Source organism: Oncorhynchus keta, chromosome 20 (genome assembly GCF_023373465.1).
Source record: "Oncorhynchus keta strain PuntledgeMale-10-30-2019 chromosome 20, Oket_V2, whole genome shotgun sequence".
Classification (NCBI taxonomy): Eukaryota; Metazoa; Chordata; class Actinopteri; order Salmoniformes; family Salmonidae; genus Oncorhynchus; species Oncorhynchus keta.
The window spans coordinates 20999066-21023467 of record NC_068440.1 but is presented as its reverse complement, the minus strand read 5'-3'; the positions used below and the strand labels follow the sequence as shown (position 1 = coordinate 21023467).

Sequence of the window (24402 nt, the reverse complement as noted above, 5' to 3'; positions counted from 1 at the left end):
AATAAAAATGAAAACTGTGTATGAAAATGGACTGGGTCTGTTCATTAATTCTTCCAGTTCACATGAGTTCCATGAGGTGTAAAACATCAGTAATGAGCTTGTCAAGCCCTATTCAGCAAGGCTCTTCTCTAGTGCTGATAAACACTAAATCAATACCAAATCTCAGGAGGACAGAGTTTTTGTTTCCTACAGACAGAGATGATCTTGCCACAGACGTAGCTAGGAGTGAGTGATTATGTAGGCTGTGTGTGAAGTGTGTGAAGCAAGGCGGGAAGACTAGGGCTGTCGCACAAGTAATTCAAATGCAATTGAGGGAAAAACAGTTGCGACACCACACCAGATGCGAGCCAGTTTCCCATGAACTTGAACTACTTTTGACTATTAAGATGAAGGAGAGGAGACACGGAGAGGAAGCCATTTTATACTATTGAGATACTATCCAAGTCAAAAAAACAAGGCCACTTCTAGAGCCCTCTCAGTGTCACCACAACACATTGACAGCAGCACAGTGTCTCCCAGTTCTCTGTCAGCTGTTGTAAGCCTGCTGTGAAAACACACCGAGTAGATCAACAATCTACAGTCTACACAGTCACACACAAACACAAACGGATTGATTGTGATTGATGTAACGCAACGTTTATGATAGACAATGTAAACAAACATTACTTTTGTGGCCCTGGTTAAAGAAATATGAGTGTTGACTTAAAATGGTTTACAAAGGAGGGACTTTTCTACTATGAACTAATAAAAACAGAACGCTAGTGACGAACACTAACTTAATGAAATCCAATATTGGAACCATGGAATAATCCCCAAAATTCACTCTTCCTGAAAGGAAAGCAAAAGCTAATTTTTCACCTGAAGTATTATAAATATTTGAAACCCAGGTATGACCCAGAGTAGATGTTAGTAGCGTAGCCAGACATTATATACAATATATACAGTACCAGTCAAAAGTTAGGACACACCTACTCATTCAAGGGTTTTTCTTTATTTGTACTATTTTCTGCATTAAAAAATAATAGTGAAGACATCAAAACCATGAAATAACACAAATTGAATCATATAGTAACCAAAAAGTGTTAAACAAATTAGATTATTCAAAGTAGCCACCCCTTGCCTTTGATGACAACTTTGCACACTCTTGGCATTCTCTCAACCAGCTTCATGAGGAATGCTTTTCCAATAGTCTTGAAGGAGTTCCCACATATGCTGAGCACTTACTGTCTGCTTTTTCTTCACTCCGCAGACCGACTCATCCCAAAACCATCTCAATTTGGTTGAGGTCGGTTGATTGTGGAGGCCAGGTCATCTGACGCAGCACTCCACCACTCTCCTTCTTGGTCACGTAGCCCTTACACAGTGTGTTTTGGGTCATTGTCCTGTTGAAAAACAAATGATAGTCCCACGAAGCGCAAACCAGATGGGATGGCGTATTGCTGCAGAATGCTGTGGTAGCCATGCTGGTTAAGTGGGCCCTGAATTCTAAATAAATCACCAACAGTGTCACCAGCAAAGCACCCCCACACCATCACACCTCCTTCTCCATGCTTCACGGTGGGAACCACACATGCAGAGATCATCCGTTCACCTCTTCTGCGTCTCCCAAAGACACGGCGGTTGGAACCAAAAATCTCTAATTTGGACTCATTAGACCAAAGGACAGATTTCCACCGGTCTTATGTCCATTGCTCGTATTTCTTGGCCCAAGCAAGTCTCTTCTTATTATTGGTGTCCTTTAGTAGTGGTTTCTTTGCAGCAATCTGACCATGGCCTGATTCAAGCAGTCTCCTCTGAACAATTGATGTTGAGATGTGTCTGTTACTTGAACTCTCTGAAGCATGTATTTGGTCTGCAATCTGAGGTGCAGTTAACTCTAATGAACTTATCCTCTGCAGCAGAAGTAACTCTGGGTCTTCCTTTCCTGTGGCGGTCCTCATGAGAGCCAGTTTCATCATAGCGCTTGATGGTTTTTCCAAGTGAAATGTTCAGTATTAATTGACCTTTATGTCTTAAAGTAATGTATGTTTCTCTTTGCTTATTTGAGCTCTTCTTGCCACAATATGGACTTGGTATTTTACCAAATAAGGCTATCTTCTGTATACCACCCCGACTTTGTCACAACACAACTGATTGGCTCAAACGCATTAAGCTGTCATCAAGGCAAAGGGTGGCTACTTTGAAGAATCTAAAATCTAAAATATATTTGGATTGTTTAACACTTTTTGGTTACTAGATGATTCCATACGTGTTATTTCAAGAAAAACACTGGAATGAATAGGTGTGTCCAAACTTTTGACCGGTACTGTATTTTTTAGGAGAGGAAACAGCTAATCTCATGCTATTCTACACATTTTGCCATGAGACTGAGAGAAAATGATGCCGTTTTATAGCCAATCTTATGCTATTCTACACATTTTGCCATGAGACTGAGAGAAAAGGATGCTGTTTTATAGCCAATCTCATGCTATTCTACATATTTTGCCATGAGGCAGAGCGAACATATTGCATTTTTAAGCTAATTAAAGTTCAAATATACTGTAGGTGTGTTTACTGTGATAAAGGCACTGGATTATGAGCTGTCTTGTTTGCTAAATGAACAAATGAAGTAGTCAGTGACATGGTGCATATAGTCATAGAAGCACAGTGACATATCCCACTGGGCACAGACATCAATTCAAATCAAATCAAATTGTATGTGTTACATGGGCCGAATACGACAGGTGTAAACCTTACCGTGAAATGCTTCCTTAAAAACACTGAACCAACAATCAGGTTCAAGAAATAAAGTTAAGAAAATATTTACTAAATAAACTAAAGTAAAAAAGAGAAGAAAAAATAACACAATAAAATAACAATAAAGAGGCTATATTCAGTACCGGTACCGAATCAATGTGCGGGGGTACAGGTTATTCAAGGTCATTTGTAAATATAGGTGGGGGTAAAGTGACTATGCATGAATAATAAATAGCGAATAGCAGCAGTGTAAAAACAAAGGAGGAGGGTGTCAATGTAAATTGTCCGGGTGGCTATTTAATTAATTGTTCAGCAGTCTTGTAGCTTGGGGGTAGAAGCTGTTAAGGAGCCTTTTGGACCTAGACTTGGCCCTCAGGTACCGCTTGTCGTGCTGTAGCAGAGGGAACAATCTATGACTAGGGTGACTGGAGTCTTTGACATTTTTTGGGGCCTTCCACTGACGCCTAGTATATTCAGTTGAAGTCGGAAGTTTACATAGACTTATGTTGGAGTCATTAAAACTCATTTTTCAACCACTCCAAAAATATCTTGTTAACAAACTATTGTTTTGGTAAGTTGGTTAGGACAACTTGTGCATGACACAAGTAATTTCTCCAACAATTGTTTACAGACATATTATTTTATTAGACGCATTCTGTCTCCAAGAGATGAACGCACTTTGGTGCGAAAAGCTCAACTCAATCCCAGAACAACAGCAAAGGACCCTGTGACGATACTGGAGGAAACAGTTACAAACGTATCTATATCCACAGTAAAATGAGTCCTATATCGACATAACCTGATAGGCCGCTCAGCAAGGAAGAAGCCACTGCTCCAAAACCGCCATAAAAATGCTAGACTATGGTTTGCAACTGCACATGGGGACAAAGATTGTACTTTTTGGAGAAAGACCTCTGGTCTGATGAAACAAAAATAGAACTGTTAATGACCATCATTATGTTTGGAAGAAAAAGGGGGAGGCTTGCAAGCCTGAAGAACAGGATGGTAAGTTGGTGGTTGAAGATATCCCTCTAGTGGTGTGGGGGCTGTGCTTTGGCAAAGTGGGTGGGGTTATATCCTTCCTGTTTGGCCCTGTCCGGGGGTGTCCTCGGATGGGGCCACAGTGTCTCCTGACCAAATCCGGTCTCAGCCTCCAGTATTTATGCTGCAGTAGTTTATGTGTCGGGGGGCTAGGGTCAGTTTGTTTTATCTGGAGTACTTCTCCTGTCCTATTCGGTGTCCTGTGTGAATCTAAGTGTGCGTTCTCTAATTCTCTCTTTCTCTCTTTCTTTCTCTCTCTCGGAGGACCTGAGCCCTAGGACCCATGCCCCAGGACTCCCTGACATGATGACTCCTTGTTGTCCCCAGTCCACCTGGCCGTGCTGCTGCTCCAGTTTCAACTGTTCTGCCTTATTATTATTCGACCATGCTGGTCATTTATGAACATTTTAACATCTTGGCCATGTTCTGTTATAATCTCCACCCGGCACAGCCAGAAGAGGACTGGCCACCCCACATAGCCTGGTTCCTCTCTAGGTTTCTTCCTAGGTTTTGGCCTTTCTAGGGAGTTTTTCCTAGCCACCGTGCTTCTACACCTGCATTGCTTGCTGTTTGGGGTTTTAGGCTGGGTTTCTGTACAGCACTTTGAGATATCAGCTGATGTACGAAGGGCTATATAAATACATTTTTATTTGATTTGAACACAATCCCAACCGTGAAGCACAGGGGTGGCAGCATCATGTTGTCAGGGTGCTTTGCTGCAGGAGGGACTGGTGCACTTCACAAAATAGATGGCATCATGAGGCAGGAAAATTATGTGGATATATTGAAGCAACATCTCAAGACATCCGTCAGGAAGTTAAAGCTTGCTCGCAAATGGGTCTTCCAAATGGACTATGACTCCAAACATACATCCAAAGTTGTTGCAAAATGGCTGAAGGACAACAAAGTCAAGGTATTGGAGTGGACATCACAAAGCCCTGACCTCAATCCTATTGAAAATATGTAGGCAGACCTGAAAAAGCATGTGCGAGCCTAACTTCTGACCCACTGGGAATGTGATGAAAGAAATAAAAGCTGAAATAAATTATTCTCTCTACTATTATTCTGACATTTCCCATTCTTAAAATAAAGTGGTGATCCTAACTGACCTAAAACAGGGCATTTTTACTTGGATTAAATGTCAGGAATTGTGAAAAACTAAGTTTAAATGTATTTGGCTAAGGTGTATGTAAACTTCCGACTTCAACTGTAGGTCCTGGATGGCAAGAAGCTTGGCCCCACTGATGTACTGGGCCGTACACACTGCCCTCTGTAGTGACTAAAGGTCGGATGCCGAGCAGTTGCCATACCAGGCGCTGATGCAACCGGTCAGGATTGTTAGGTTCTTATTTTTCAGAGTAAATAACACACGGACACTAGAGAGGTTAATAACCCACGGACACTAGAGAGGTTAATAACCCACGGACACTAGAGAGGTTAATAACACACGGACACTAGAGAGGTTAATAACCCACGGACACTAGAGAGGTTAATAACCCACGGACACTAGAGAGGTTAATAACCCACGGACACTAGAGAGGTTAATAACCCACGGACACTAGAGAGGTTAATAACCCACGGACACTAGAGAGGTTAATTAAGGTTAATAACCCACGGACACTAGAGAGGTTAATAACCCACGGACACTAGAGAGGTTAATAACCCACGGACACTAGAGAGGTTAATAACCCACGGACACTAGAGAGGTTAATAACCCACGGACACTAGAGAGGATTAATAACCCACGGACACTAGAGAGGTTAATAACCCACGGACACTAGAGAGGTTAATAACACACGGACACTAGAGACACTAGAGGTTAATAACCCTAGAGAGGTTAATAATAATGGACACTAGAGAGGTTAATAACCCACGGACACTAGAGAGGTTAATAACCCACGGACACTAGAGAGGTTAATAACCCACGGACACTAGAGAGGTTAATAATAACCCACGGACACTAGAGAGGTTAATAACCCAGACACTAGAGAGGTTAATAACCCACGGACACTAGAGAGAGAGGTTAATAACACACGGACACTAGAGAGGTTAATAACCCACGGACACTAGAGAGGTTAATAACCCACGGACACTAGAGAGGTTAATAACCCACGGACACTAGAGAGGTTAATAACCCACGGACACTAGAGAGTTAATAACCCACGGACACTAGAGGTTAATAACCCACGGACACTAGAGAGGTTAATAACCCACGGACACTAGAGAGGTTAATAACCCACGGACACTAGAGAGGTTAATAAACACGGACACTAGAGAGGTTAATAACCCACGGACACTAGAGAGGTTAATAACCCACGGACACTAGAGAGGTTAATAACCCACGGACACTAGAGAGGTTAATAACCCACGGACACTAGAGAGGTTAATAACCCACGGACACTAATAACCCACGGACACTAGAGAGGTTAATAACACACGGACACTAGAGAGGTTAATAACCCACGGACACTAGAGAGGTTAATAACCCACGGACACTAGAGAGGTTAATAACACACGGACACTAGAGAGGTTAATAACCCACGGACACTAGAGAGGTTAATAACCCACGGACACTAGAGAGGTTAATAACCCACGGACACTAGAGAGGTTAATAACCCACGGACACTAGAGAGGTTAATAACCCACGGACACTAGAGAGGTTAATAACCCACGGACACTAGAGAGGTTAATAACCCACGGACACTAGAGAGGTTAATAACCCACGGACACTAGAGAGGTTAATAACCCACGGACACTAGAGAGGTTAATAACCCACGGACACTAGAGAGGTTAATAACCCACGGACACTAGAGAGGTTAATAACACGGACACGGACACTAGAGAGGTTAATAACCCACGGACACTAGAGAGGTTAATAACCCACGGACACTAGAGAGGTTAATAACCCACGGACACTAGAGAGGTTAATAACCCACGGACACTAGAGAGGTTAATAACCCACGGACACTAGAGAGGTTAATAACCCACGGACACTAGAGAGGTTAATAACCCACGGACACTAGAGAGGTTAATAACCCACGGACACTAGAGAGGTTAATAACACACGGACACTAGAGAGGTTAATAACCCACGGACACTAGAGAGGTTAATAACACACGGACACTAGAGAGGTTAATAACCCACGGACACTAGAGAGGTTAATAACCCACGGACACTAGAGAGGTTAATAACCCACGGACACTAGAGAGGTTAATAACCCACGGACACTAGAGAGGTTAATAACACACGGACACTAGAGAGGTTAATAACCCACGGACACCCAAAGGTTCTGTACAGCTGTAATCAGGCCGCAAAACATTTTTCTCCATCACAGTTATATACATCCTACTTAAGACACTCCCTCTCGCCATCCTTAGTTTATGCCCAACAGGAACAAGGTAACCAGATACTAAACCCTGATTACTCCCTTAAGGGGAACTGACCTCACCCCTCACCTCCTGACCTCAACCCCTCCTTCAACAAATCCACACATATCCATCTGTCTTCCCTATATCAACACGTCGCTCTCCTCTCCTCCATCAAACACATTCCAAAGCCTTCTGGCTTTCTGCAGACTCTTTCTAGTCAAAGCTTCTTCTCTATCATTTATTTAATATCTCAATGTTCAAAGTTTCGCCGATTCCAACAGGATGCTCCTGATGGTGCAACTTTGGGGGATCTGGGGACCCATGCCAAGGTCTGTAATACCAACTTGTTTCAAGCAGACCCCCATAGTCCCTGTGCCCAAGAACACCAAGGTAACCTGCCTAAATTACTTTCATCCCTTAGAACTCACATCTATAGCCATGAAAGGTTTTGAAAGGCTGGTCATGGCTCACATCAACACCATCATCCCAGACAGCTTGGACCCAATCCAATTCACATACCGCCCCAACAGATCAAAATCAAGATGATGTAACCTCTATTGCACTCCATACTACCCTCACCCACCTGGACAAAAGGAATACCCATGTAAGAATGCTGTTCATTGACTACAGCGCAGCATTCAACACCATAGACTCCTCCAAACTCATCATCAAACTCAGGACCCTGGGACTGAACACCTCCCTTTGCAACCGGATCCTGGACTTCCTGACGGGCCTCCCCCAAGCGGTGAGGGTAGACAACAACACATCCGCCACACTGAGCATCAACACGGGGGCCCCTCAGGGGTGTGTGCTTAATCCCTTCCAGTAATCCCTGTTCACCCACGACTCCAACACCATCATACATTTTTCCCCCCTTATTTTACCAGGTCAGTTGATTGAGGACACATTCTCATTTTCAGCAACAACCAAGGGAATAGTTACAGGGGAGCGCATGACTCCAACACCATCATCAAATTTGCTGACGACACAACAGTACTGGTACTCCCTGTATATAGCCATGTTATTTGTATATTTCTATAACTATGCATTGTTGGAAAAGGAGCCGAAAGTAAGCGTTTCACTGTTAGTCTACACCTGTTGTTTACGAAGCATGTGACAAATGTCATTTTATTGATTTGACTGACAAGTAGAGAGCATACATTTTTTAAAACAGATTTTCCAGTTTGATTGGACTTGGGCTTGGCTTCCCTGTGGGTGGCCCACCTGTGCCTACACGGCTGGTAGATATACTCACAGGTAAGTAGAACTTATTTCCACCCGTGAGGTGGGTGTGGCTGTGGGAGCTGAGAATGCTGTCATTGGTCAGGTTCATGGTAGGGTGTGTGGTCAAAACCTCATCTTCCAGGAAGAACTGGAAAGAGGTTTTTGAAGAGAGAAAGAAGAGAAGTTAGATTTTAGCCCTACTAGGCTGTATTCCAGTGTGATCTACCAGTGGAATGACATTCATTACATTGCAAGTACCATTTTGATGGCTATAACGGAAGACTCGCCTGCCAGTTTTGCCTGGCACATCCTCTACACTCACGCGCACACACATACACACACACCATGTTGAACACAGCCATGACCAGTATAAGAGCGGTGGTTGTCATGGTGAGGACCAATCGGAGCCAGGGTTTGTTGGCGATGATGATGCGTGAGGAAGTAGGGAGCCAGGGGAGAGAGCACCACGATCCTTTACCTCCCTGCTGAGAGAGACAGAGAGAGAGAGGGAGGAAAGAAGGAAGGAAGGAAGGAAGGAAGGAAGGGAGAGAGAGAGAGAGAGAGAGAGGGGACAGTGAGACAAGCAGGGGGACAGATAAAATGAGAATGGGACAGGGAAAAGAGATCAGAATAGTGAGTAAAATCTTAAGTAGAGAGAAAGAGAAAGAGACCAGAGAGAGAGAGACCAGAGACAGAGAAAGAGAGAGAGACCAGAGACAGAGTTACCAGAGAAAGAGAGACCAGAGAAAGAGAGACCATAGCTATCGTTTTACGGGCTCCTGACCAACTCTGTAATTTTATGGGGCTTTTTTGTTCGCTGATCTTAATTGTACATAATGTTTCTGCCATCGTTTCCTATGACCGAAAAGAGCTTCTGGACATCAGAACAGTGACCACTAATCTCGATTTGGATGAAGATTTCTACTTTACAATTACATGAATCCTATCAACGGGACGTGAAGAACTGTAATATCCTATGTTTCTCGGAGTTGTGGCCGAATAAGGACATGGATAATATGCATCGGCAAGACAGGACGGCAGCGTCGGGTAAGCTCAAGGTGGGAGGTTCTGCTCGCCGGAGTTAGAATAGCTTATGATAAGCTGTAAACCATACAATTGACCAAAATAGTTTAAATCTATATTTTTCCTAGCTCTCTATTTACCACCACAAACTGATGCTGTCAATAAGACAACACTCAATGAGCTGTATAGGGAATAAGCAAACAAGAAAATACTTATCCAGAGGCAGCGCTCCTAGTGGTCGGTGATATTAATGCAGTAAAACAGAAATCTGTTCGCTGAATACGGAGGTGGTACGATGAAGTGGATGCTGAGCTACAGGACTGTTTTGCAGCACAGACTGGAATGTGTTCTGGGATTCATCCGATGACATTGAGAAGTTTACCACATCAGTCACCAGCTTCATTAATAAGTGTATTGATGATGTCGTCCCCATAGTGACGGTATGTACATATCCCAAACAGAAGCCATGGATTACAGGCAACATCTTGGCCTGAGCTAAAGGCTAGAGCTGCCCCTTTCAAGGAGCAGGATACTTATCTGGATGCTTCTGAGAAATCCCGCTACACCCTCCAATGAAACTACTACTACGCCGGCTCTGAGAATGTGGCAGGGCTTACAAACTATCAAACTAACTGTACGACCTGTAGCCCTTTCCTGCAGTCAATTACCAAAAGTTCCCTCTTTGGCCTCATGGGTGGAATGTTCTATGTCAAACACTTTTGTTATATTTCAGTCTTATGTGATGAATATAAAGTGTAATATTGGAATGCAACCTCAAAATGTTATGCATTTCAACTGTATATCAGACATGGTACAGGTGTCTTCCTTTTTGAGTTAGGGAAATCAATCACTTTTGTTTCAAAGTAGATTTGTTTAAGACTACTAATAATCACTCTGTGTGACCCTGATTTAGCCTATGCAGTAAAAGGTTAAACAGGTTAACATTCACAAGACCACAGGGCCAGACGAATTACAGCTGGCAAGTGTTTTCACTGACATTTTCAACCTCTCCCTGGCCAAATCTGTAGTACCTACATGCTCAAGCAGACCACCATAGTCCCTGTGCCCAAAAACGCTACAATAACCTGTATAAATGACTATCGCCTCATAGCACTCACATCTGTAGCCAAGAAGTTCTTGAAATGCTGGTCATGGCTCACATCAACACCATCATCTCAGACACCCTGGATCCACTCCAATTTGAATACCGCCCCTACATATCCACAGATGACGCAGTCTCTATTGCACTCCACACTGCCCTCTCCTACCTGGACAAGAGGAACACCTATGTGAGAATGCTGTTCAATGACTACAGCTCAGCGTTAAACACCATGGTGCCCTCCAAGCTCATCACTAAGCTAAGGACCCTGGGACTGAACACTTCCCTCTGCAACTGGATCCTGGACTTCCTGCATCCTTCACTCATGCTGCCAAACATACCCTCGTAAAACTGACTATCCTACCGATCCTTGACCTCGGCAATGTCAATTACAAAATAGCCTTCAACACTCTACTCAGCAAATTGGATGCAGTCTATCACAGTGCCATCTGTTTTGTCACCAAAGTCCCATATACTACCCACCACTGTGACCTGTTGGCTGGTCCTCGCTACATATTCGTCACCAAAACCACTGGCTCCAGATCATCTATAAGTTTTTTCTAGGTAAAGCCCCGCCTTATCTCAGCTCACTGGTCACCATAGCAACACCCACCTGTAGCACGTGCTTCAGCAGGTATATTTCACTGGTCATCCCCAAAGCCAACACCTATTTTGGCCGCCTTTCCTTCCAGTTCTCTGCTGCCAATGACGGGAACGAATTGCAAAAATCACTGAAGTTGGAGACTTATACCTCCCTCACTAATTTAAAGCATCAGCTGTCAGAGCAGTTTACCGATCGCTGCAGCTGTACACAGCCCATCTGTAAATAGCCCATCCTACCAACTACCTACCTCATCCCATATTTGTTTTGTTTTTCTGCTCTTTTGCACACCAGTATTTCTACTTGCACATTCTCATCTGAACATCTATCACCCCAGTGTTAATTGCTCAATTGTAATTAATTCGCCACTATGGCCTGTTTATTGCCTTACCTCGTTACTTCATTTGCACACACTGTATATAGACTTTTCTATTGTGTATGTATGACTGTATGTTTGTTTATTAAATGTGTAACTCTGTGTTGTTGTTTTTGTCGCACTGCTTTGCTTTATCTTGGCCAGCTCGCAGTTGTAAATGAGAACTTGTTCTCAACTGACCTACCTGGTTAAATAAAGGTGTTCTCAACTGGCCCACCTGGTTAAATAAAGGTGTTCTCAACTGGCCCACCTGGTTAAATAAAGGTGTTCTCAACTGGCCCACCTGGTTAAATAAAGGTGTTCTCAACTGGCCTACCTGGTTAAATAAAGGTGTTCTCAACTGGCCCACCTGGTTAAATAAAGGTGTTCTCAACTGGCCCACCTGGTTAAATAAAGGTGTCCTCAACTGGCCCACCTGGTTAAATAAAGGTGTTCTCAACTGGCCCACCTGGTTAAATAAAGGTGTTCTCAACTGGCCTCAACCTGGTTAAATAAAGGTGTTCTCAACTGGCCTACCTGGTTAAATAAAGGTGTTCTCAACTGGCCTACCTGGTTAAATAAAGGTTCTCAACTGGTTCTCAACTGGCCTACCTGGTTAAATAAAGGTGTTCTCAACTGGCCCACCTGGTTAAATAAAGGTGTTCTCAACTGGCCCACCTGGTTAAATAAAGGTGTTCTCAACTGGCCTACCTGGTTAAATAAAGGCGTTCTCAACTGGCCTACCTGGTTAAATAAAGGCGTTCTCAACTGGCCTACCTGGTTAAATAAAGGTGTTCTCAACTGGCCGACCTGGTTAAATAAAGGTGTTCTCAACTGGCCTACCTGGTTAAATAAAGGCGTTCTCAACTGGCCCACCTGGTTAAATAAAGGTGTTCTCAACTGGCCTACCTGGTTAAATAAAGGCGTTCTCAACTGGCCCACCTGGTTAAATAAAGGCGTTCTCAACTGGCCCACCTGGTTAAATAAAGGCGTTCTCAACTGGCCTACCTGGTTAAATAAAGGTGTTCTCAACTGGCCTACCTGGTTAAATAAAGGCGTTCTCAAATGGCCTACCTGGTTAAATAAAGGCGTTCTCAACTGGCCCACCTGGTTAAATAAAGGTGTTCTCAACTGGCCTACCTGGTTAAATAAAGGCGTTCTCAACTGGCCCACCTGGTTAAATAAAGGTGTTCTCAACTGGCCTACCTGGTTAAATAAAGGTGTTCTCAACTGGCCTACCTGGTTAAATAAAGGTGTTCTCAACTGGCCTACCTGGTTAAATAAAGGTGTTCTCAACTGGCCTACCTGGTTAAATAAACCTGGTTAAATAAAGGCGTTCTCAACTGGCCCACCTGGTTAAATAAAAAGGTGTTCTCAACTGGCCTACCTGGTTAAATAAAGGCGTTCTCAACTGGCCCACCTGGTTAAATAAAGGTGTTCTCAACTGGCCTACCTGGTTAAATAAAGGTGTTCTCAACTGGCCCACCTGGTTAAATAAAGGTGTTCTCAACTGGCCTACCTGGTTAAATAAATGTGTTCTCAACTGGCCCACCTGGTTAAATAAAGGTGTTCTCAACTGGCCCACCTGGTTAAATAAAGGTGTTCTCAACTGGCCCACCTGGTTAAATAAAGGTGTTCTCAACTGGCCCACCTGGTTAAATAAAGGTGTTCTCAACTGGCCCACCTGGTTAAATAAAGGTGTTCTCAACTGGCCCACCTGGTTAAATAAAGGTGTTCTCAACTGGCCTACCTGGTTAAATAAAGGTGTTCTCAACTGGCCCACCTGGTTAAATAAAGGTGTTCTCAACTGGCCTACCTGGTTAAATAAAGGTGTTCTCAACTGGCCTACCTGGTTAAATAAAGGTGTTCTCAACTGGCCCACCTGGTTAAATAAAGGTGTTCTCAACTGGCCCACCTGGTTAAATAAAGGTGTTCTCAACTGGCCCACCTGGTTAAATAAAGGTGTTCTCAACTGGCCTACCTGGTTAAATAAAGGTGTTCTCAACTGGCCCACCTGGTTAAATAAAGGTGTTCTCAACTGGCCCACCTGGTTAAATAAAGGTGTTCTCAACTGGCCCACCTGGTTAAATAAAGGTGTTCTCAACTGGCCCACCTGGTTAAATAAAGGTGTTCTCAACTGGCCTACCTGGTTAAATAAAGGTGTTCTCAACTGGCCCACCTGGTTAAATAAAGGTGTTCTCAACTGGCCTACCTGGTTAAATAAAGGTGTTCTCAACTGGCCCACCTGGTTAAATAAAGGTGTTCTCAACTGGCCCACCTGGTTAAATAAAGGTGTTCTCAACTGGCCCACCTGGTTAAATAAAGGTGTTCTCAACTGGCCTACCTGGTTAAATAAAGGTGTTCTCAACTGGCCTACCTGGTTAAATAAAGGTGTTCTCAACTGGCCCACCTGGTTAAATAAAGGTGTTCTCAACTGGCCCACCTGGTTAAATAAAGGCGTTCTCAACTGGCCCACCTGGTTAAATAAAGGTGTTCTCAACTGGCCCACCTGGTTAAATAAAGGTGTTCTCAACTGGCCCACCTGGTTAAATAAAGGTGAAATCAGAACATTTAAACAGAGGGCACGACAACGCCTCTTCCCACTCAGGAGGCTGAAAAGATTTGTCATGGGCCCTCAGATCCTCCAAAAGTTCTATAGCTGCACCATTGAGAGCATCTTGACTGGTTGCATCACCACTTGGTATGGAAACTGCTTGGCATCCGACCGCAAGGCGATACAGAAGGTGGTGTGTACGGCCCAGTACATCACTGGGTCAAGCTTCATGCCATCCAGGACTTCTATACAAGGCGGTGTCAGAGGAAGGCCCTAAAAATGGCCAAAGTCTCCAGCCACCTAAGTTATAGACTGTTCTCTCTGCTAACGCAGGGCAAGTGGTACTGTGTGGAACCAACAGGACCCTGAACAGCTTCTACCCACAAGCCATAAGACTGGTGAATAATTAACTCTGTGACTATCTGCATTGACCCTTTTTGCACTAACTTTGACTCATCACATACGCTGTTTAGTATCTGTCACTTTATTCCTAGTTACATGTCTACCTTAGTTACTTCATACTCCTGCACAGACGCGGTACTGGTAACCCATGTTATTTCTCTCTGCATTGTTGGGAAGAGAGTGTTTAGTAAGCGTGTCACTGTTCATCATAAGAATTTGCAATTCAAATATTGAAAACAGTTTGGTTTGTTTGCAGTCTTGAGCAACTATACTATCCCATATCCTCCCATCTGTCTTTTGTTCTGTCTTTCTGTCTATACTGTGTTTACTACCAATCACAGGATTTGGGTTGGCTCAGATAGAGTATACAGAGACACTCTGAGACATCACAAATGGTTTAAGGACAAATCTCAAGGCAGAACACCATGCAGGGACCAGGGCCAGACAGACTGTTGTTGTATAATAATGTGTTTTGCCAAATAATGAGTCCCAGACTAGTCTTTCAGGCTTCATCTCTCCTCCACTGTCTGGTCTCAGGTTAAAGCCTTCAGAGAGGATGAGAAAAGTTTTTATGGGTTCTTTGTTATATGTTTACTTTCTAGTCTTTCTTATCTTCATCTCATCTCACCCTACTGCTGTAAGGACACAGCTAATGCAGGAGTGTGTGTGTGTGTGTGTGTGTGTGTCTTGTCGTTTAAAAACCCCATGTTCCAGGCTGAATACAGCCTGTCTTTGAAGCAAACACGCATGCACACACGCACGCACGCACGCACACACACACACACACACACACACACACACACACACACACACACACACACACACACACACACACACACACACACACACACACACACACACACACACACACACACACACACACACACACACACACACACACACACACACACACACACACACACACACACACACACTCTGTTCTCCAGTGCTGGTGTGACAGACAAAGCTGTTGCAATCTGAGAATCCATATGCTGATGAATTAATGATACGGTGTGACTGCAATACCATGCAGCTTTAATCAAATATACACTGTAAGCCTTCTCCATAGTTTGTCTCTCTCTCTCCCTTCTCTATCTTCCTGTCTCTTTCTCTCTGGGTGCGAGGAGGTTACTATGGTGTTTTTAATGAAATGAAGATGGCTCATTAAATGAAGACAGAAAGTCTAAAGTGACTCTCGCTCTATTCCTCTCTATTCTTCCCTCGCTCTTCCCCAGCTCGTTCTTCCTCTCTCTCTCCTCCTCTTCATCCATCTCTCTTCTCTCCCCCTCCCACTTCTCTCTCTCTCTCTCAGTGTGTTCCACACTTGCATACAATAGACAGGATTTTCGTTTTCAACAGTAAACCCAAGGTCATCAATGACAACCTTGTTCATTCAGCCTGACCCATTGAGAGAGAGAGAGAGAGAGAGAGAGAGAGAGAGAGAGAGAGAGAGAGAGAGAGAGAGAGAGAGAGAGAGAGAGAGAGAGAGACAGAGAGTGCAAGAGAGATAGAGATTCACCATGGTGAATCACTAAAACAATACAAAAATACACTATGGAAAAAGAAAGAACAGCACCTCAGAAATCAGCTCAATGTAATTGAAGAATCAATAGACTAACCACTTCTGGGAAAATTGGAAAACTCTAAACAAACAACAACACAAATAATTATCTATCCAAAATTGAGATGTATGGGTAAACCACTTCTCCAATCCTTTTGGCTCTATAACAAAAAACAAACAGCAAAAACATATACATGATCAAATACAAATCTTAGAATCAACTATTTAAAACTACCAGAACCCACTGGATTCTCCAATTACATTAAATGAACTACAGGACAAAATACAAACCCTCCAACCCAAAAAGGTCTGTGGTGTTGAAGGTATCCTCAATGAAATGATAAAATATACAGACAATTGGCTATACTAAAACGCTTTAACATCATCCTTAGCTCTTGCAACTTCCCCAATATTTGGAAACAAGGAGTGATCACCCCAATCGACAATAGTGAGGACAAATTTGACCCCAATAACTAATATGCATCAACAGCAACCTTGGGAAAATCCTCTGTATTATCATTAACAGCAGACTCATACATTTCCTCAGTGAAAACAATGTACTGAGCAAATGTCAAATTGGCTTTTTAACAAATTATCATACGACAGACCACGTATTCACCCTGCACACCCTAATTGACAAACAAACAAACCAAAACAAAGGCAAAGTCTTCTCATGCTTTGTTGATTTCAGAGAGAGAGAGAGAGAACAAAGAGAGACAGTGAAGAGAGAGCAAGAGAAAGAGAGAGATAGACAGAAAGAGAGAGACAGGGAGAGAGAGTACAAGAGAGACAGAGAGAGACAGAGAGAGCGAGAGAGAGAGAGAGAGAGAGAGAGAGAGAAGAGGTATGAAGAGAAAGGAGTAGATGATGTGGGTACTCTGATCAATTGTGTGTGTGTGTGTGTGTGTGTGTGTGTGTGTGTGTGTGTGTGTGTGTGTGTGTGTGTGTGTGTGTGTGTGTGTGTGTGTGTGTGTGTGTGTGTGTGTGTGTGTGTGTTTGCATGCGTGTGTGTGTGTAACTTACCAAGATGTGGCTAGAAAAACATATGACCAAGATCAGAGCTAAAAGGAGGAAAGCCATGCCGAAGGAGATCCCCAACACTGCTGTTCTGTAACACACACACGGGCGCGCACACACACACACACGCACACACGCACACACGCACACACACACACACACACACACACACACACACACACACACACACACACACACACACACACACACACACACACACACACACACACACACACACACACACACACACACACACACGCACACACACACACAATGTGTTAACTACCTCCAGATGGGTACTATAGAGAGCAGTAAAACGATAATGTATTTGAATTGGAACCAGTGAACTGTGACCCACTTCCACTAAGTACTACATACTTCCCGCTATTATGCAGTAGGGCAGGCCTATATTTCCTGAATACAGTTTATATTTTCTAACAGAAGTTATCCAAGTAGACGGCTGATTTAGGCGTGTCATAAAATGATGATGTCATGTCTAAATGGAAGAGACGTTAGTCTGAATGAGAAAATCAATGATGCTTTCAGATGCTAGAGTATCTATGATAGTCTATGGCTCTACCCCTCCTGGCTCCTGTAAACACACACAGTTAACTAAATGATGACGCAGTGCATTGGACCTTTTTTCCTTTCATAATGAGAATTCATCATCATCATTATCTTTGTCATCATCAAAGAGATCTTCATCATCATCATCATCGACATCTCAGACCCAGACCTTTTGATTAACATTCTAACCATCAGACGTTATTCATGTCTTTTCATCTGTGTTTTCTTTCTTTTTTGTTCTTTCTTTCTTTCTTCTCTTCCTTTCTTCGCTTTCTTTCTTAATTGCTGTATCTTAAGGCGTATCATTTGCAACAGCAGTTGGGGACCTTATTGATGTGAGACTCAATCGATCAAAGATGTATTTCGTCTCTTGACACTGTAATTGCAAAGTTCTGGGTTTTTATAGAGAAAAGAACACTGACTTTAATGGCTTTTAGCACATCTACTATTCCCACTATGAGGGCTACTATGAGACCATACTTTTCAGATTGTATGCTAAGTAGCATTGAACTGGTGGGTACCATGAAGTGTACTATGAAAGGCACTGTGAAGAGTACAGATGCACAGGACAAGTACTGTATCCATACTATGTAGTGTACTATGTAGTCTACTATGAAGTGTACTATGTAGGGTCCAGACTTACTTGGGCAGGACCAGTATCTGCACTATGAAGATGCAGCAGAAGATGAGACAGGCACAGGTGACGTAGTATTTAAAGGCTGGCAGAGTGGTGGCTCGATACTGGGGACATCAACACACACATGGTCAACAGCTGGTGGTCAAAATGAACAATTCTTTACTGTAACTTCCCATTCTAACTCTCTAACACATTCTAACTATCTAACACATTCTTACTCTCTAACACATTCTTACTCTCTAACACAGTCTGACTCTCTAACACATTCTAACTCTCTAACACATTCTAACTCTCTAACACATTTTAACTCTCTAACACATTCTTACTCTCTAACCCATTTTAACTCTCTAACACATTCTAACAACTAACTCTCTAACACATCCTCTAACTCTCTAACACTACTCTCTAACACACATTCTTAACTCTCTAACACACATTCACTCTCTAACACATTCTAACTCTCTAACACATTCTAACTCTCTAACACATTAACACATCCTAACTCTCTAACACATTCTAACACAACTTCTAACACATTCTCTAACACATTCTAACTCTCTAAACACTAATTAACACATTCTAACTCTCTAACACATTCTAACTCTCTAACACACATTCTAACAACTCTCTAACACTCTCTAACACATTCTAACTCTAACACATTCTAACTAACACATTCTAACACATTCTAACTCTAACACACTAATCTCTAACTCTCTAACACATTCTAACTCTCTAACACATTCTCTCTAACTCTCTAACACATTCTAACTCTCTAACACATTCTAACTCTCTAACACATTCTAATCTTCTAACTCTCTAACACATTCTAATCTAACACTTAACTCTCTAACACATTCTAACTCTCTAACACATTCTAACTCTCTAACACATTCTAACTTCTAACACATTCTAACTCTAACACATAACTCTCTAACACTCTAACATTCTAACTCTAACACATTCTAACTCTCTAACACACTAATTCTAACTAACTCTAACACATTCTAACTCTCTAACACATTCTAACTCTCTAACACATTCTAACTCTAACACATTCTAACTCTCTAACACATTCTAACTCTCTAAACACTAACTCTCTAACACACTAACTCTCTAACACATTCTAACTCTCTAACACATTCTAACTCTCTAACACATTCTAACTCTCTAACACATTCTAACTCTCTAACACATTCTAACTCTCTAACACATTCTAACTCTCTAACACATTCTAACTCTCTAACACATTCTAACTCTCTAACACATTCTAACTCTCTAACACATTCTAACTCTCTAACACATTCTAACTCTCTAACACATTCTAATTCTAACTCTCTAACACATTCTAACTCTCTAACACATTCTAACTCTCTAACACATTCTAACTCTCTAACACATTCTAACTCTCTAACACATTCTAACTCTCTAACACATTCTAACTCTCTAACACATTCTAACTCTCTAACACATTCTCTACATTCTAACTCTAACACATTCTAACTCTCTAACACATTCTAACTCTCTAACACATTCTAACTCTCTAACACATTTTAACTCTCTAACACATTCTAACTCTCTAACACATTCTAACTCTCTAACACATTCTAACTCTCTAACACATTCTAACTCTCTAACACATTCTAACTCTCTAACACATTCTAACTCTCTAACACATTCTAACTCTCTAACACATTCTAACTCTCTAACACATTCTAACTCTCTAACACATTCTAACTCTCTAACACATTCTAACTCTCTAACACATTCTAACTCTAACACATTTTAACTCTCTAACACATTCTAACTCTCTAACACATTCTAACTCTCTAACACATTCTAACTCTCTAACACATTCTAACTCTCTAACACAGTCTGACTCTCTAACACATTCTAACTCTCTAACACATTCTAACTCTCTAACACATTCTAATTCTAAACATTCTAACTCTCTAACATTCTAACATTCTAACTCTCTAACACATTCTAACTCTCTAACACATTCTAACTCTCTAACACATTCTAACTCTCTAACACATTCTAACTCTCTAACACATTCTAACTCTCTAACACATTCTAACTCTCTAACACATTCTAATCTCTAACACATTCTAACTCTCTAACACATTCTAACTCTCTAACACATTCTAACTCTCTAACACATTCTAACTCTCTAACACATTCTAACTCTCTAACACATTCTAACTCTCTAACACATTCTAACTCTCTAACACATTCTAACTCTCTAACACATTCTAACTCTCTAACACATTCTAACTCTCTAACACATTTTAAATCTCTAACACATTCTCTCTCTAACACAACACATTCTAATCTCTAACTCTAACTCTCTAACACATTCTTTTAAACACAGCAATCATCTAACTCTCTAACACATTCTAACTAACTCTTTTATCACAGGAGTCACTGCATTTTTGTCTGGGGGCAGCAGTGGGCCAATGGCAGAATATGACATTTTCATTTTTCAATTGCATTTGACTGAAGTGCAGTGCTGTGTTGTCCTACAGCACCTCCTTCTCCAGAGTCTTGTTGTGAAAGAAGAGTGAGATCCTCTGGATGTCCTCAGACTTCAGCCACTGCCTACAGAGAAGAGAACATAGAGACACTCAGACAGCGGTTCACACAGACACCAGCAATTCATCAGTGATATTAAACAAGACACCTCACAATTTCCTCCCTTCCAACCATCATTTCGATGCATTTGGGATGTTTTTTCCCCCATTACACGTCATGTTTTTAATAACTATTGTTTCGTCTGTTATTTTATGTTGCTCTTTAAGTATCTGCACTCCTGAATTGAATTGAATTGAACGTAAATCCACTTGTCACATAAAAGGTACTGAACTAAGTGCTTCATACAAATGATAATGAATGGATTATACAACAGGCTTTTCACTAGGTCTCAAAGAGCTTTAGTTAATAAGGTGGGGAATTCACCTCATCTACCACCAATGTGAAGCACCTACCACACTTGATGATGCGTAACAACAACATGGCTGTCACTGTTCCAGTAATAAAGCAGGTGTGTAGTCGTACTAACTTTTGTGAGTTGATGCCGTCGATGGTTCTGATCATCCTCTCTTCCAGTTCCTCTTCAAACCGTCTCTTCTGAGATTTAGTCCTGAGGGGAAGAACAAGATACAGCAGACTCAAGGACAAACATAGATAGCCCTACAAAGAGAGAGGATGACCTGTAATGAATAGGAATCATGCCCCTATCTAGGATCTTAATTTGATCACCCTGTTCCAGGAGAACTTTCCTGCAATGAAGGAAATGTAAAACTTGTAGTGTATTTGAGGTTTAAAAAGCTTTGGAAGTTTGTTATTTCCACATTGAAATTTCAGACTTGATTTTCCCTTAAAACATTTTTTTAGCAACTCCTAAAAGAATATCCACATAATAATTCATATTTCCTGTTGCTGCAGGATTATTTTGCTGCTGTAGCAAACTGGCTGAAACTAAGGTCCTACATCTGTAATGGAATCTATAGTGGTGTAGAAAGGAGCCATAGGTTGGTGTCTATAGATACATCTATTCCTGGAGGAGGATGAGAGAACAACATTACTCAGATGGTTAGACAGTCTTGACACAGGAAATAGTGACATCAACCGTGTATTGTTCTACACAACCAATAACATAACAGTCATAACATTAAACCAAGGTTAGGCCTGAATGATCTTACCCATCAAACCCTTCTTTAATACCTTTTGATATGCGAACAACAACGACAGGCAATTTTCTGTATTCAGAACATACAGTACAGCGATGCCAACAATATGAGTATGTTGATCAATATTATATCCTGTTTGGATGTTCTTAAGACATGACTGGTGTAAAGTAAAGATGACTGATCTGCAGGGGTAAAGTCTGGTGGTCTGGTGTAAAGTAAAGATGACTGATCTGTAGGGGTAAAGTCTGGTGGTCTGGTGTAGAGTAAAGATGACTGATCTGTAGGGGTAAAGTCTGGTGGTCTGGTGTAAAGTAAAGATGACTGATCTGTAGGGGTAAAGTCTGGTGGTCTGGTGTAGAGTAAAGATGACTGATCTGTAGGGGTAAAGTCTGGTGGTCTGGTGTAGAGTAAAGATGACTGATCTGTAGGGGTAAAGTCTGGTGGTCTGTTGTAAAGAAAAGATGACTGATCTGTAGGGGTAAAGTCTGGTGGTCTGTTGTAAAGAAAAGATGACTGATCTGTAGGGGTAAAGTCTGGTGGTCTGGTGTAGAGTAAAGATGACTGATCTGTAGGGGTAAAGTCTGGTGGTCTGTTGTAAAGAAAAAAAAAAAAAAAAAAAAAATATATATATATATATATATTTTCACCTTTATTTAACCAGGTAGGCTAGTTGAGAACAAGTTCTCATTTGCAACTGCGACCTGGCCAAGATAAAGCATAGCAGTGTGAGCAGACAACACAGAGTTACACATGGAGTAAACAATTAACAAGTCAATAACACAGTAGAAACAAAAGGGGGAGTCTATTTACAATGTGTGCAAAAGGCATGAGGAGGTAGGCGAATAATTACAATTTTGCAGATTAACACTGGAGTGATAAATGATCAGATGGTCATGTACAGGTAGAGATATTGGTGTGCAAAAGAGCAGAAAAGTAAATAAATAAAAACAGTATGGGGATGAGGTAGGCGAAAATGGGTGGGCTATTTACCAATAGACTATGTACAGCTGCAGCGATCGGTTAGCTGCTCAGATAGCTGATGTTTGAAGTTGGTGAGGGAGATAAAAGTCTCCAGCTTCAGCGATTTTTGCAGTTCGTTCCAGTCACAGGCAGCAGAGTACTGGAACGAAAGGCGGCCAAATGAGGTGTTGGCTTTAGGGATGATCAGTGAGATACACCTGCTGGAGCGCGTGCTACGGATGGGTGTTGCCATCGTGACCAGTGAACTGAGATAAGGCGGAGCTTTACCTAGGATGGACTTGTAGATGACCTGGAGCCAGTGGGTCTGGCGACGAATATGTAGCGAGGGCCAGCCGACTAGAGCATACAAGTCGCAGTGGTGGGTGGTATAAGGTGCTTTAGTGACAAAACGGATGGCACTGTGATAGACTGCATCCAGTTTGCTGAGTAGAGTGTTGGAAGCCATTTTGTAGATGACATCGCCGAAGTCGAGGATCGGTAGGATAGTCAGTTTTACTAGAGTAAGCTTGGCGGCGTGAGTGAAGGATCAGATGACTGATCTGTAGGGGTAAAGTCTGGTGGTCTGGTGTTGAGTAAAGATGACTGATCTGTAGGGGTAAAGTCTGTTGTCTGGTGTAAAGTAAAGATGACTGATCTGTAGGGGTAAAGTCTGGTGGTCTGGTGTTGAGTAAAGATGACTGATCTGTAGGGGTAAAGTCTGTTGTCTGGTGTAAAGTAAAGATGACTGATCTGTAAGGGTAAAGTCTGGTGGTCTGGTGTTGAGTAAAGATGACTGATCTGTAGGGGTAAAGTCTGGTGGTCTGATGTGAAGTAAAGATGACTGATCTGTAGGGGTAAAGTCTGTGGTCTGGTGTAAAGTAAAGATGACAGATCTGTAGGGGTAAAGTCTGGTGGTCTGGTGTAAAGTAAAGATGACAGATCTGTAGGGGTAAAGTCTGGTGGTCTGGTGTAGAGTAAAGATGACTGATCTGTAGTCTGGTGGGGGTGAAGTCTAAAGTCTGGTGGTCTGGTGTAGAGGTAAGTCTGGTGGTCTGGTGTAGAGTAACGATGACTGATCTGTAGGGGTAAAGTCTGGTGGTCTGGTGTAGAGTAACGATGACTGATCTGTAGGGGTAAAGTCTCACCTCTCTCTTCTCTGGTAGTGATACTGGCCCATTGGAACATCCTGAAACACACAATCGCAGAAGGTGAGCCTGGACACGAGTGTTTATCAATGTGTGTGTGTGTGTGTGTGTGTGTTTACTCACAGTAGTGTTAATCTTGCCGTTGTCAGTAGTCATGCTGTCTCTGTGGTGCAGGTTAGCAAAGGGTTTTGCCGCCCCCCACGACTCCAGGTATCGAGTCATTCTGACCGAAGCCCTCATCTTCCCTCCGTCCAATGTAGAACGAGAACGTGTACACAGGTGGGGGCTCCGCCTCTCAGCCTGGTGAACCAATCAAAATGGAGAGCAGTATAACTCCCGCCCCCCTTTTTATCTTCTATAAGATCTATTTCTCAAATCAAGCAAACAGCTTCATGCAGTTTTTATGTATTATAAACAGTA

General features: G+C 42.2%; 1 protein-coding gene across 4 annotated transcripts in view; it reads right to left on the bottom strand.

Moving 5' to 3' along the window:
- The window catches only part of LOC118373036 (adenylate cyclase type 2-like), an 88920-nt gene that overhangs the window by 20529 nt on the left and 43989 nt on the right, over positions 1 to 24402 (bottom strand). For 2 of the 4 annotated variants that reach the window (XR_008072844.1, XM_052472259.1), the window contains exons 10-17: positions 24106 to 24282; positions 23983 to 24023; positions 21247 to 21327; positions 20717 to 20786; positions 18192 to 18289; positions 16988 to 17072; positions 8714 to 9013; positions 8401 to 8517 (exon numbers count right to left, since the gene is read on the bottom strand). Coding sequence is in view for 3 of the 4 variants with exons in the window: in XM_052472259.1 (XP_052328219.1) it covers positions 8401 to 8517; positions 8714 to 9013; positions 16988 to 17072; positions 18192 to 18289; positions 20717 to 20786; positions 21247 to 21327; positions 23983 to 24023; positions 24106 to 24282 (969 nt within the window). In the remaining variant the exon portion in view is untranslated. The remainder of the gene's footprint in view (positions 1 to 8400; positions 8518 to 8713; positions 9014 to 16987; positions 17073 to 18191; positions 18290 to 20716; positions 20787 to 21246; positions 21328 to 23982; positions 24024 to 24105; positions 24283 to 24402) is intronic. The other 2 variants (XM_052472260.1, XM_052472261.1) reach the window with 2 other exon arrangements.